The 16394-nt window shown below is 44.0% G+C and overlaps 1 protein-coding gene across 1 annotated transcript in view; it reads right to left on the reverse strand.

Moving 5' to 3' along the window:
* Positions 1-16394, reverse strand: part of LOC143276892 (putative aminopeptidase W07G4.4) — a 103030-nt gene that overhangs the window by 86573 nt on the left and 63 nt on the right. Inside the window, exons 2-3 of the mRNA XM_076581550.1 lie at positions 5668-5806; positions 2066-2131 (exon numbers count right to left, since the gene is read on the reverse strand). Coding sequence (XP_076437665.1) covers positions 2066-2131; positions 5668-5806 — 205 coding nt within the window. The remainder of the gene's footprint in view (positions 1-2065; positions 2132-5667; positions 5807-16394) is intronic.

Raw genomic sequence — 16394 nt, forward strand, 5'->3', positions numbered from 1 at the left:
TAGTGTGTCCCTGTGGCTACCAATGATAGCAACCAACAGTACTGTTTAACTGTGGCTACAAATGACAGTAACCAACAGTACTGTTTAACTGTGGCTACCAATGATAGCAACAACAGTACTGTTTAACTGTGGCTACAAATGACAGTAACCAACAGTACTGTTTAATTGTGGCTACCAATGATGGCAACAACAGTACTGTTTAACTGTGGCTACAAATGACAGTAACCAACAGTACTGTTTAATTGTGGCTACCAATGATAACAACAATACTGTTTAACTGTGGCTACAAATGACAGTAACCAACAGTACTGTTTAATTGTGGCTACCAATGATGGCAACAACAGTACTGTTTAACTGTGGCTACAAATGACAGTAACCAACAGTACTGTTTAATTGTGGCTACCAATGATAACAACAATACTGTTTAACTGTGGCTACAAATGACAGTAACCAACAGTACTGTTTAATTGTGGCTACCAATGATAACAACAGTACTGTTTAACTGTGGCTACAAATGACAGTAACCAACAGTACTGTTTAATTGTGGCTACCAATGATAACAACAGTACTGTTTAACTGTGGCTACAAATGACAGTAACCAACAGTACTGTTTAACTGTGGCTACCAATGATAACAACAGTACTGTTTAACTGTGGCTACAAATGACAGTAACCAACAGTACTGTTTAATTGTGGCTACCAATGATAACAACAATACTGTTTAACTGTGGCTACAAATGACAGTAACCAACAGTACTGTTTAATTGTGGCTACCAATGATGGCAACAACAGTACTGTTTAACTGTGGCTACAAATGACAGTAACCAACAGTACTGTTTAACTGTGGCTACAAATGACAGTAACCAACAGCACTATTTAATTGTGGTTACCAAAGATAGCAACAACAGTACCATGTAACTGTGACTACCAAAGACAGTAACCAACTGTGGAGTGAGTCTAACAGTAAAAGAAAAATGTCCCTGTGGCTACCAATGACTGTAACAAACAATAGAATGTATCTGTGGCTACTATTGTACCAACTATAACATGTCACTGTGGCTACCAATGATAGTAAGCAACAGTAGTGTGTGTCCCTGTGACTACTAATGACAGTAACAGTAGTGTGTTGCTGTGGCTACCAATGACAGTTACCAACAGTAGTGTGATAGTAACGAACAGTAGTGTGTCCCTGTGGCTACCAATGATAGTAACGAACAGTAGTGTGTCCCTGTGGCTACCAATGATAGTAACGAACAGTAGTGTGTTGCTGTGGCTACCAATGACAGTTACCAACAGTAGTGTGATAGTAATGAACAGTAGTGTGTCCCTGTGGCTACCAATGATAGTAACGAACAGTAGTGTGTTGCTGTGGCTACCAATGACAGTTACCAACAGTAGTGTGACAGTAACGAACAGTAGTGTGTCCATGTGGCTACCAATGATAGTAAAGAACAGTAGTGTGTCCCTGTGGCTACCAATGATAGTAACGAACAGTAGTGTGTCCCTGTGGCTACCAATGATAGTAACGAACAGTAGTGTGTTGCTGTGGCTACCAATGATAGTAACGAACAGTAGTGTGTTGCTGTGGCTACCAATGATGATAACGAACAGGAGTGTGTCCCTGTGGCTACCAATGATAGTAACAAACAGTAGTGTGTTGCTGTGGCTACCAATGATAGTAACGAACAGTAGTGTGTCCCTGTGGCTACCAATGATAGTAACGAACAGTAGTGTGTTGCTGTGGCTACCAATGATAGTAACGAACAGTAGTGTGTCCCTGTGGCTACCAATGATAGTAACGAACAGTAGTGTGTTGCTGTGGCTACCAATGATAGTAACGAACAGTAGTGTGTTGCTGTGGCTACCAATGATAATAACGAACAGTAGTGTGTCCCTGTGGCTACCAATGATAGTAACAAACAGTAGTGTGTTGCTGTGGCTACCAATGATAGTAACGAACAGTAGTGTGTTGCTGTGGCTACCAATGATAGTAACGAACAGTAGTGTGTTGCTGTGGCTACCAATGACAGTTACCAACTGTAGGGTGACAGAAAACCTTTGCTCACCAGTCTGCCTGAAGGAACAGCATCTGTCTGAATGATGGAAACCTCCTTCTCCATGTTCTGATTGATCTGCAACACAGGTCTCACATACAGGTGATGGTGTTCTGATGTATGTGATGATGTTCTGATTGATCTGCAACACAGGTGTCACATACAGGTGATGGTGTTCTGATGTATGTGATGGTGTTCTGATTGATCTGCAACACAGGTGTCACATACAGGTGATGGTGTTCTGATGTATGTGATGGTGTTCTGATTGATCTGCAGCACAGGTGTCACATACAGGTGATGGTGTTCTGACTGATCTGCAACACAGGTGTCACATACAGGTGATGGTGTTCTGATAGATCTGCAACACAGGTGTCACATACAGGTGATGGTGTTCTGATGTATGTCATGGTGTTCTGATAGAGCTGCAACCAAGGTGTCACAAACAGGTGATGGTGTTCTGACTGATCTGCAACACAGGTGTCACATACAGGTGTTCTGATGTATGTGTGTTCTAATTGATCTGAAAAACAGGTGTCACATACAGGTGATGGTGTTATGATTGATCTGAAACACAGGTGTCACATACAGGTGATGGTGTTCTGATGTATGTGATGGTGTTCTGTCTGATCTTAAACACAGGTGTCACATACAGGTGATGGTGTTATGGTTGATCTGAAACACAGGTGTCACATACAGGTGATGGTGTTCTGACTGATCTGAAACACAGGTGTCACATACAGGTGATGGTGTTCTGACTGATCTTAAACACAGGTGTCACATACAGGTGATGGTGTTCTGATGTATGTGGTGGTGTTCTGATTGATCTGAAACACAGGTGTCACATACAGGTGATGGTGTTCTGATTGATCTGAAACACAGGTGTCACATACAGGTGATGGTGTTCTGATGTATGTGATGGTGTTCTAACTGATCTACAACACAGGTGTCACATACAGGTGATGGTGTTCTGACTGATCTGAAACACATGTGTCACATACAGGTGATAGTGTTCTGACTGATCTGAAACACATGTGTCACATACAGGTGATGGTGTTCTGATGTATGTGATGGTGTTCTGACTGATCTGAAACACAGGTGTCACATACAGGTGATGGTGTTCTGATGTATGTGATGATGTTCTGATTGATCTGAAACACAGGTGTCACATACAGGTGATGGTGTTCTGATAGATCTGCAACACAGGTGTCACATACAGGTGATGGTGTTCTGATAGATCTGCAACACAGGTGTCACATACAGGTGATGGTGTTCTGATGTATGTCATGGTGTTCTGATAGAGCTGCAACCAAGGTGTCAGAAACAGGTGATGGTGTTCTGCCTGATCTGCAACACAGGTGTCACATACAGGTGTTCTGATGTATGTGTGTTCTAATTGATCTGAAACACAGGTGTCACATACAGGTGATGGTGTTCTGATTGATCTGAAACACAGGTGTCACATACAGGTGATGGTGTTCTGATGTATGTGATGTTGTTCTGTCTGATCTTAAACACAGGTGTCACATACAGGTGATGGTGTTATGATTGATCTGAAACACATGTGTCACATACAGGTGATGGTGTTATGATTGATCTGAAACACAGGTGTCACATACAGGTGATGGTGTTCTGATGTATGTGGTGGTGTTCCGATTAATCTGAAACACAGGTGTCACATACAGGTGATGGTGTTCTGACTGATCTGCAACACAGGTGTCACATACAGGTGATGGTGTTCTGATGTATGTGATGGTGTTCTGATTGATCTGCAACACAGGTGTCACATACAGGTGATGGTGTTCTGATGTATGTGATGGTGTTCTAACTGATCTACAACACAGGTGTCATACAGGTGATGGTGTTCTGACTGATCTGAAACACATGTGTCACATACAGGTGATAGTGTTCTGATTGATCTGAAACACGTGTCACATACAGGTGATGGTGTTCTGACTGATCTACAACACATGTGTCACATACAGGTGATGGTGTTCTGATGTATGTCATGGTGTTCTGACTGATCTGCAACACAGGTGTCACATACAGGTGATGGTGTTCTGATGTATGTGGTGGTGTTCTGACTGATCTGCAACACAGGTCTCACATACAGGTGGTGTTCTGATTCATCTGAAACACAGGTGTCACATACAGGTGATGGTGTTCTGATGTATGTGATGGTGTTCTGATTGATCTGAAACACAGGTGTCACATACAGGTGATGGTGTTCTGACTGATCTGCAACACAAGTGTCACATGGTGAAGCATCCTACCCTGACATGATGAAGCACACTGCCCTGACACAATGATCACATGGTGAAGAACACTACCCTGACATGAAGCACACTACCCTGACATGATGATGAAGCACACTACACTGACATGATGAAGCACACTACCCTGAGATGATGATGAAGCACACTACCCTGACATGAAGCACACTACCCTGACATGATGAAGCACACTACCCTGACATGAAGCACACTACCCTGACGTGAAGCACACTACCTTTACATGGGGAAGCACACTACCTTGACATGATGTACACTACCCTGACATGATGCTGCTGCACACTTCTCTGACATGATGCACACTACCCTGACATGATGATGAAGTACACTTCTCTGACATGATGCACACTACCCTGACATGATGATGATGCACACTTCTCTGACATGATGCACACTACCCTGACATGATGATGAAGTACACTTCTCTGACATGATGCACACTACCCTGACATGATGATGATGCACACTTCTCTGACATGATGCACACTACCCTGACATCATGATGATGCACACTTCTCTGACATGATGCACACTACCCTGACATGATGATGAAGCACTCATCTCTGACATGATGCACACTACCCTGACATCATGATGATGAACACTTCTCTGACATGATGCACACTACCCTGACATGATGATGATGCACACTTCTCTGACATGATGCACACTACCCTGACATCATGATGATGCACACTTCTCTGACATGATGCACACTACCCTGACATGATGATGAAGCACTCATCTCTGACATGATGCATACTACCCTGACATGATGATGAAGCACTCATCTCTGACATGATGCACACTACCCTGACATGATGATGAAGTACACTTCTCTGACATGATGCACACTACCCTGACATGATGATGATGCACACTTCTCTGACATGATGCACACTACCCTGACATGATGATGATGCACACTTCTCTGACATGATGCATACTACCCTGACATGATGATGAAGCACACTACCTTGACATGATGCACACTACCCTGACATACACGCTACACTCACATCATGATGAAGCACACTACCCTCGCATCATGATGAAGCACACTACCCTCACATGATGCACACTACCTTTACACAGTGAAGACACTACCTTGTCATGATGCACACTACCCTGACATGAAGCACATGAAGCACACTACCCTGACACAATGCACGCTACCCTGACACAACACACTCTACCGTGATAAAACGCACACAACCCTGACACAACGCAGTCTACCCTGAACACTACCCTGACACAACGCACTCTACCCTGAACACTACCCTGACACAACGCACACTACCCTGACACAACGCACACTGACAGGACCTTGGCAAAGCAGTGGAGTGCTGGCAGCAGAGGCTGCAGCAGAGGATCCCCCTCCAGCCTGGTGATGTGATCTGTGACCACCACCACTCCATCATAGTCCTCCGATCTGACGTCACTGGACACTGTCACCTGTGCCACCCTGTTCACATAGCACACACTTAGTCAGTTAGTGCTACTTTCTGCAAACAACTATGTTATTCTTACCACACACTGTCTTTTTAATTTCTAAGACTGGAGACACCACAGCAAAAACAGAAAACAGAAATGGCCAAACAAATGGGGATAATGGGCCAGTGAAAAGAAAAAAGAAAAAAAGAAAAAAAGCTTTCTGGTCAAAAGAGATCTTGGTAACATTGGTACTCTTGAAGAAAAAAATGAGAAATTCAAAAATTGTGTCCATGTTTTTTGGAGCACAGGTAACAAGGTTTTGATGGGTGATTTTAATTACCCTGACACTGACTCTGAGTGACTGGGAACAAGAGGTGTGTACCAAACACACACACCATCCTGCTTTAAAATTTCTTAAAATTTTGCAAGATAATTTTTGTGGTACAGTTTGTTACAGAACACATTTTTGCGCTAAATCAAACAGCAAATATTTTGGATTTGGTTTTTGCAAACAGAGCTGACTTGGTTTCCAACGTTTTTTATCATCCGCCAATAGGTAAGTCACCATTCTAGTATTACCTTTTGAGCTAATCTTGGTTTTTCACATTCTCATTCTCATAAGTCAAAAGGCAGACGCTATATTTTTTTTATAAATAGTCTACCGACACTAATTTTTCAATGGAAATCGCTGCAATATGATTTTTTTTCTTCTCATAGGTTAGAATAAAGCCTTCTACAACAAGAACAATACCCTAGGACACACAAAAGTTTGGCATGTGGTTCTAATTAACAAATTAGGTTTTCAAGGGTTGTGATTTGCTCAAATACTGACCACTCTGATACACCATACAACTCACAGCAAGTGCACCAGCTGAAGTCGAGATGATGAGGTGTTGACACGTGTGTGCATGTCGACATCCGCTACCCAGAAAAGCACAGCTCTTACCTTGGCATTGCGCTTGCAGTGATATACCAACTGAAATACACTGACTGCAGAAGGGGGACAAGCCTGAAAACTATGGCCGATTCAAAAAGTCAAAATCCCATGGAATCAGTGGATCTCTCCGTAGAAGAAAACTGGACAGGAGGTAAGAGTATCGTGCTTTCTTTAATGTTTTCATTCTTTTGACGGAGTCTCCCCGTCGGTCCAATGGATGAGTAGGTAGGCAGGCTTATCTGTCGGTGTGTGTCCTCATATGAGAGACGAGGCCGATTTTGGGTGCGCAGCACTTCCCACAGGTGTTGCAAGGGAAAACGTCTCCAGAAGTTTAGCCCTGCTTCCTTCGCTCACGCTTCTCCTTAATGGCCAGCGTTCTCTTGTTTTCAAACGTCTTTATGCCACTAGAGCACAGCATCCTCCAGAGAGAGCAGTCCAGGGCATCAGTTTCCCAGGAAGTGATTTCTATGTCACAGGCTTTGAGGTTTGTCTTCAAGGTGTCCTTGAAGCGCTTGCAGGGTCTTCCAAGTTCACGGTGGCCTTCCTTCAGCTGGCCATACAAAAGCATCTTCAGGATCCTGCTGTCTGTCATGCAGATGTGTCCTGTCCAGCATAGCTGGCACTGGATCAGCAGGCTTTGGATGCTGGGCAGGCCGCTCCTCTCTAGGACCTGGAGGTTGGAGACCATGTCTTGCCATTTTATGCCGAGGATCTTTCATAGGCATCTCTAGTGAAACTGCTCAAGTTGTTGAATGTGACAGCAATACGTCATCCATGTTTCACAGCAGTACAACAAGGTGGTCAGCACAACAGCTCTGTAGGTTTTGATTTTGGTGCTGAGCCAAATGCCTTTGTTGTTCCACAGCCTGTTGTTGAGTCTGCCAAAGGCGGAGCTGGCCTTGGCGATGCGCAGCGTCACTTCTGCATCAAGGGCTCCGTTGCTGCATAGGGTGCTGCCCAGGTTGCAAAACTTGTCAACTGACTTGTTCTCTGTGTCATCGATCTTGATTGCAGGTGGGTGGGAGGCACTGGCGTTCTGTGAGCTAGCCGGTTGGTACATGGACTCGGTCTTAATGAGGCTGATGGTGAGTCCAAAGCACCTGCAGGAGGTTGAGAACCTGTCCATAATGAACTGCATGTCCTCATGGGTGTGTCACTGTGTGCAGCAAGCGCGCAGTCATCAGCGAAGAGGAACTCTCTCAACAGTGCCTCAAACACCCTGGACCTGGCATGGAGTCGCCGCAAGTTGAAAAGTTTGCCATCTGTGCGAAACTGAATGTAGATGCCCCGGTCACAGTCTTGGAAGGCGTCAATCAGCATGGCAGAGAACAGAATGGAGAACAGTGTGGGTGCCAGGATGCACCCCTGCTTCACTCCATTTATCACAGGGAACGGATCCAACATGTCAGTATTTTCCTGTACTCTCGCCTGCATGCCATCGTGGAATGACGCAATCAGCTGGATTAGGCTCTCTGGGCAGCCGAACTTTAGGAGGATCTTCCACAGACCACAGCGGTTCAGCTATCGAAGGCCTTAGTCAGGTCTACAAAGACCATGTGGAGCTCCTTGTTCTGCTCACGGCACTTCTCTTGCATCTGGCGTACAGTAAACACCATGTCACATGTTCCCCTGCCTGAGCAGAAGCCACACTGTGCTTCAGGGATGAATGTATTGGAGACATGGTCAACCAGTCTGTTCAGTATGATGCGGGCGAAGATCTTGCCGGCAATGCAGAGGAGAGATTCCACGGTGGTTATCTCAGGATGTTTTGTCTCCCTTCCGTTTGTAATGTGGACAATTGAAGCATCCTTGAAATCCTGGAGGACCTCCCCTCTCTCCCAAATAGACTGGAACAGGGCAGTCAGCTTGTCTGTCAGCACCTCGCCTCCATACTTGTAGATGTCGACCTGGATTCCATCCATTCTGGTGCTTTTCCTGATGCTGTCAGCTTCAGGGCCTTCCGGGTCTCGGCCTTGGTGGGAGGGGCAGCTAGCGAGTCACTGACTGGTAGCTGTAGGAGGGCTGCAATTGCCTCGTCAGATACGGACGAGTCCCTGTTGAGGAGGGTGTTGAAGTGCTCTGCCCAGTGGGCAAGCATGTCTTTCTTGTCTGTCAGGAGGGTGGTCTGGTCCAAGGCTCAGACAGGGGTTCATCCTGTCACTCTTGGCCCATACACAGCTCGGAAACCATCATGGAAGGTCTTCATGTCATGAGCATCAGCAGCAGACTGAAGCATGCTACCCTGACATGATGAAGCACGCTACCCTGACATGATGCACACTTCCATGACATGAAGCAGACTACCCTGACGTGATGATGAAGCACACTACCCTGACATGATGCTTTGCCATACAAACCAAACTTGCACAACAGCTTGACAGCCTTCCATGTAGGATAAACGATAGGCTGATGACCCTGCATCTGAAGCTGTCCGAGGATCGCTTCTCCACAGTCATCAGCTGCTATGCCCCAAAGATGACCAACTCTGATGACATCAAAGAAGCTTTCTATGAGGAGCTCAGCCACACCATTTCAGTGGTAGACAGAAAGGACAGGTTTGTATGGCAAAGCCCACGCCTGAGTTTCATGGGGTGCCATCTGGCTTCCCAATGCAGTAGAAGGTGTAGCCCCCCCAACTTCCTCCAGCTGGGTTTCACCAGCAAAACTGGTTTCACTCAGGGCTGCTATGTCCATTTGGTAGCAACCAAGCATTTTAGCAATGACCGCTGTGCGCCTTTCTGGTCTATCGTCTCTGTCCAAAAGGGTGCGAACATTCCAGGCACCCAGAGTCAGGGCATGACTCCTGGTTCTTTTCTTCTGTTGTTTTCAACTGCTAGTGTTGGATGTCCAAGTAGGTGAGGTTTCCTACTAGGTACTTTGTGTATCATAATTTATGTAAATGGCATGCCTGATATACTAGACTGTTTTGTGAAAATCTTTGCAGATAATACAAAGATCTATCTATGAGGAAGTAGATTCTGATGTTGGTAGATTGAAGTTACAAGTTAGTACTGATAAGTTAATATTGATATGATATTAACTAAAAAATGAAATTTACTAGCAGTTTCAGTTTCAGTAGCTCAAGGAGGCGTCACTGCGTTCGGCAAATCCATATACGCTACACCACATCTGTCAAGCAGATGCCTGACCAGCAGCGTAACCCAACGCGCTTAGTCAGGCCTTGAGAAAAAAAAAAATATATATATATATTTTTTAAAATAAATAAATAAATAAAATAAAATAAATAAATACATAAAAAAGAACTACTACTGCGAATAATAATATGTATATGGCGCAAAACTTGATGAATTCAACTATAAGCGTAGAAAAAAATTAATATAATAAAATAAAATAAAATAAATAAATTAATATATAACTAACTAAATAATAATAATATAATTATAAAATAATAATAATGATAATAATAATAATAATAATAATAAAAAAATAATATAAAAAAAAGAAAAAGAAAAAAAAAGACAATGATTATAAAAGCAAATAAATGTAAAAAAAATTCTGACACACATTCACACAAACACGCACATATGCATAACAGATATGCACCAAACATGCAGTTTCACAGATAAGGAGATATGAAAGCACAGTCAAATACACATAAACATACATGAGCCCCAACACACACACACACACACACACACACACACAATTACCCTGCACCCCCTCTACCCCCCTCCACACACTCATTTCTAGGCTAAGTATCGCAGCTTCCATCACACACACACACACACACACACACACAGAGGCACACTTACTTGTACAAGCACACACACATGCACCCATATCCCCCAGCCCCAACCCCACAGGCATATACACAAAGATATATATATATGCACACCTGCACGTTCCAATATTCCATTGCTCCCACAGTGTAGGCATGTATACACACACATACCACATACCTCATCCTCTACCACCACCCCCCCCCCCCCCCTCCCCCCTTCTCCCCCCTCTGCTCAGTCTGTTGTATTTGGAAAAGCCCACAGAGACTGTTCCGTTTTGAAGAAATTTGCGCCATGTTGGTTTGGAAATGATGCCGATGTTTGTTTGATTTCCAAAGCATCATGCTCTACCTTTCATGTTAGACTTGCGGCCGCTCCCTCTCTCTGCTTTTATTTCTTTGAGGCAATAGATGGTGTGATGGCCTTGTACCTGTTCTTTTTGATATTCTTTGACTTTTCTGAGGATTTCCGATTTTCCTGGATGTAGGCCGCTCATTGTTGTTGTGTTACCAGCAAGTCTGTCACTCGCTCATTTCCCTTAACACCTGCATGTCCCGGGCAGTATGACCACGCAAGTTTTTTTAATCTGAAAGTTGCGCATTGCCTTATGCCACTCTGGGCTTCCCATTCAATTTTCAATTTTCTGTATGAGGTTCACTGAGTCGGTTAGAATCATGGCATGTTGGTTTCCGGGCATATGGATAGACGATAGCCACTGAAGGGCATGTGTCACAGCTTCAACTTCCATCGTTAGTCTGGAAGTTGTGACTTTGTAGGCAGCATTCTCTTCCCTAATTGTTTTTCCATTTTGTTTCACAGTGAATCCCCAACCAGATTGGTTTTTGGTGACTGAGCCATCTGTGTATATGATAATGTCCTCTTCTTTACTGTTTTCTTCTATGAGTAGCTTCACTTCTGCATCAGTTTTGCCCTCTGGCCATTCCTGACAATGTCTTCCTAGAGTGGGTGAAATGGCTGTGTTGAATAGATGGTTGAGGTTTTTTGGGTTTTTCTCCCATTCTTTCGTTTCTTTCAGGTCTTGTAGTTGGCATACTAGCTGGATTGTGTCTTCTGCTTGCCCCATCCATGATCTCGTTCTAGACGGCTGCCTTTTGGTTCTTTGACTGCGTCATGCAGTGGGTTTTGAGGGTTTTCTAATGCTTTGAAGTAGGTCTTGACCTGTTCTAACTTGTTTCTGGCCTGCACTGAAGGAAGGTCAAGCAGGTATGGCATGGTTTCCGTGGGTGTGTCTTTTGTTGTTCCAAGGATCAGCCTCATAGCTTCATTTTGAACTCTTTCTAATTTTAGGAGGTTGTTGCTTTCAGATGGTGTTGTTAGCCCAAGTCCATAGTCGATCACACTGAGGACGAGTGATTGGTATAGCAGGAAGAGGTGGCGTTGTTCAATACCTTTGGTTGCCATTGCTTTTAAGACTGAAACTAGTAAAAGGCCCTTACTTCCTTTACTGGCAGCCACACTAACACTGGTTTCAGTTTCAGTTTCAGTTGCTCAAGGAGGCGTCACTGCGTTCGGATAACACTGGAACATCATGCAAAACAGCAGCCCTTTCTCAAGTTACACCACTGACAGCATACTCGATCTACCCACTATACAGAACAACAGAGTTTCAGTTTCAGTAGCTCAAGGAGGCGTCACTGCGTTCGGACAAATCCATATACGCTACACCACGTCTGCCAAGCAGATGCCTGACCAGCAGCGTAACCCAACGCGCTTAGTCGGGCCTTGAGAAAAAAAGAAAAAAAAAAATAATAATAATAATAATAAAAAAAATAAAAATAAAAATATATATATATATAAGCTTACATAAATAATTAATAAATAATAATTATGATATTAAAAAAAAAGAAAAAAAAAAGGTAGTAGTAATGAAAATAATGATAAAATAATAATAATAATAAATAAATAATTAAATAAATAAGACAACAATGATGATAAATAAGTAAATAAATATAAAACATGAAGACACACATTCACACATACACCCCACATGCATAACAGATATGCCCCAAAAACACAGTTTCACAGATATGAAAGCACAGTCAAATACATATAAACGTACATGAGCTCCAACACACACACACACACACACACACCACAAATTACCCTGCACCTCCTCTACCCCCTCCTCCACACACTCATTTCTAGTCTATGTATCGCAGCTTCCACGGCACACACACACACACACACACACACACACAAACACGCACACGCACACATACACACACACACAGATGAACGCTTACTTGTACAAGCACACACACACACGCCCATATCTCCCACCCCCAACCCCACACACATATACAAAGATATATATATATAATATACGTTCCAATATCCTGTTGCTCCCAAAGTGTAGGCATGCATACACTCACATACCCCATCCTCTACCTCACCTCCCTGCATCCCCACCTCCCCCTCACACACACACAACACACACACACACACACATGCACAGAACTCTCCTGACACTTGTGTACACTTACACTCTCACGCATGCACAAACGCACTCAAAAACACAGACCCACACATACACACAAACACACACATACACACACGCACAGAGGCTGCCACTGATTGGCCACAAGAGGGATGGGAAAAGATCTCTGATGCCAAGAACGTGGCGTCTAGTGTGTTGCTCAGTCTATTGTATTTGGAAAAGCCCACAGAGACTGTTCCGTTTTGGAGAAATTTGCACAATGTTGGCTTGGAAATGATGCCAATATTTGTTTGATTTCCAAAGCATCATGCTCTACCTTTCATGTTAGACTTACGGCCGCTCCCTCTCTCTGCTTTTATTTCTTTCAGGCGATCGATGGTGTGATGGCCTTGTACCTGTTCTTTTTTATATTCTTTGACTTTTCTGAGGATTTCCGATTTTCCTAGATGTAGGCCGCTCGCTGGTGTTGCGTTACCAGCAAGTCTGTCAGCTCGCTCATTTCCCTTAACTCCTGCATGTCCCAGACAGTATGACCATGTGAGTTTTTTTATCTGAAAGTTGCGCATTGCCTTATGCCACTCTGGGCTTCCCATTCCGTTTTCAATTTTCTGTATGAGGTTCATTGAGTCGGTTAGAATCATGTCATGTTGGTTTCCGGGCGTATGGATGGATGATAGCCACTGGAGGGCATGTGTCACAGCTTCAACTTCCATCGTTAGGCTGGAGGTTGTGACTTTGCATGCAGCATTCTCTTCCCTAACGGTTTTTCCATTTTGTTTCGCAGTGAATCCCCAACCGGATTGGTCTTTGGTGACTGAGCCATCTGTGTATATGATGATGTCCTCTTCTTTACCGTTTTCTTCACTTCTTTTCTTCTAGCTTCACTTCTGCATCAGTTTTGCCCTCTGGCCATTCCTGACAATGTCTTCCTAGAGCGGGTGAAATGGCTGTGTTGAATAGATGGTTGAGGTTTTCGGGGGTTTTCTCCCATTCTTTTGTTTCTTTCAGGTCTTGTAGTCGGCATACTAGCTGGATTGTGTCTTCTGCTTGCCCCATCGATGATCTTCCTCGTCCTAGACGGCTGCCTTTTGGTTCTTTGACTGTGTCATGCAGTGGGTTTTGAGGGTTTTCTAATGCTTTGAAGTAGGTCTTGACCTGTTCTAACTTGTTTCTGGCCTGCACTGAAGGAAGGTCAAGCAGGTATCGCATGGTTTCTGTGGGCGTGTCTTTTGTTGTTCCAAGGATCAGCCTCATAGCTTCATTTTGAACTCTTTCTAATTTTAAGAGGTTGCTTTGAGACGGTGTTGTTAGCCCAAGTCTGTAGTCGATCACACTGAGGACGAGTGATTGGTATAGCAGGAAGAGGTGGCGTTGTTCAATACCTTTGGTTGCCATTGCCTTTAAGACTGAAAGGCCTTTTTGCATTTGAGAACAGTATTTTCCGTATGTTTTCTGAAGGTCAGCCTCCTGTCGAAGTGTATTCCTAGGTAGCGTAGGCATTCAGTTTTCTCGATCTGAATCCCATTGAATGACACAGAAGGTGGTGATTTGCTCGCGGTTCTGTTGTTCAGGGTGCACAGCAAGGTTTGGGCTTTCGCTGGATTGATGGAAGATCCTGTGTCTTTGCACCATTGAGCAATATTGTTTAGTTGTTTCTGGACGGCTTTGGTTCTTTCCTGAGCATCTTTCGAAGTTTTGAAGACCAGGCCATCATCCGCAAGAGTAAGCACCCGAGCTATTCCATTGTTGTTTAAGTCTGCAAGGCCCTTCGTGTAGACATTGTAGAGGACAGGAGAGAGCGGAGACCCTTGTGGCAGTCCCATGGATAGTTTAGAAGGTGCGGACATCCAATCTCCAAGGCATAGGACGACGGTTCTTTCCTGAAGCGCTGCTGCTATCCATCTTGTCAGTGTCAAACTTACTCCATACCTTAGTAGCAGCTCCATGAGGTGTGCAAACTGGACTTTATTGTTGGCATCTTCAAGGTCGATTGCTACTGCTAGTGTTTCTTCTTTCCTTTGAAATCCTTCATACACCTCATATGCAAAAGCAGCTGCATTTTCCCATGTGGACTTGCCTGTTCTGTAACCACCTTGATTTGAAGGGAGAATGTGCCTGTGTTCAAGATCCCTTGCAAGTTTCCTGGCTATCATGCGTTCCATGAGCTTTCCAGCAATGTTTTGCATGGTTAGGATCCGGTAGCCGCTTACCTGATGATGGTCCTTTGCTGGTTTTGGTATGGGTTTTAAGAAGCTGTGTGTCCAGTCCTCCGGCACATGTCCATTGTGGAAACTGTTTTGATATAGATTGAAAAGTTTGCTTCTGTCTTCTTCCGATAGTTCCTTGATGTCCGAGTAGCGAACTTTGTCTGGGCCAGGGGCTGATTCTTTCTTGCATTTAGCTATTGCTTCATTTAGATCATCTATTGTCAAGTCATCATCAGGTCCAGTCTGCATAAGGGTTTGGTTTAACTCCTCAACATATTTCTTTTTCTCATCTAAGTTTCTTTGATCGCTCTGTTGTATGAAACGTTTGAGCAAGGCGGATCCTTTTTCTTCGTTTGTCTTAAGCTTGGTTCCGTCAGTGTCTACCATGTCTGGGGTTGTTGTTCTGCACGTTTTCCCTTCCATGCGACGATAAAATTGCCAGAACTCTGTCAATGTTGAGTCATAACTGAGTGCCTCGCAAAACTGTTTCCACTTGTCATTTTTGGCCTCTTGAGCAATGGTTTCAAATTGTTTAGTTTTTTCTTTCATTTTTGTTTCAATATCTTTGTCCGGAGATGGTTTTGTTCTTTCTTTTTGCCAAAGTTTGACAGCCGCATGTTTTTCTATCCAGGCTCTCTCTGTGTCGGTATTCCACCATGGGGGCTGAATAGTTTGCATCCTGTTCGGTGCCGTTCTTTTGTTTCTTCTGCGTCTTAATTTTTCGATGACTAGAACAGACTTTACTTAAATAACAGCACTGATAGCATGCTCGATCTACCCACTATACAGAACAACAGTTTCAGTTTCACTTTCTCAAGGAGGTGTCACTGCGTTCGGACAAATCCATACACGCTACACCACATCTGTTGAGCAGATGCCTGACCAGCAGCATAACCCAACGCGCTTAGTCAGGCCTTGAGTGCATGCTTACATATTTGTGTACCTATGAAAGTGGATTTCATTTTACGTAATTTCGCCAGAGGACAACACTCTCGTTGCCATGGGTTCTTTTTCAGTGCGCCAAGTGCGTGCTGCACACGGGACCTCGGTTTTTCGTCTCATCCGAAAGACTAGACGCTCAGTTTGATTTTCCAGTCAAACTTAGGAGAAAGGGCGAGAGCGGGATTCGAACCCACACCCTCACGGACTCTCTGTATTGGCAGCTGAGCGTCTTAACCATTCTGCCACCTTCCGACAGAACAACAGACTTTACTTAAATAACAGCACTGATAGCATGCTCGATCTACCACCCAGTATACGGAACAGCAGGCCTCCCA

This window comes from Babylonia areolata, chromosome 2 (assembly GCF_041734735.1).
Source record: "Babylonia areolata isolate BAREFJ2019XMU chromosome 2, ASM4173473v1, whole genome shotgun sequence".
NCBI classification, from domain to species: domain Eukaryota; kingdom Metazoa; phylum Mollusca; class Gastropoda; order Neogastropoda; family Buccinidae; genus Babylonia; species Babylonia areolata.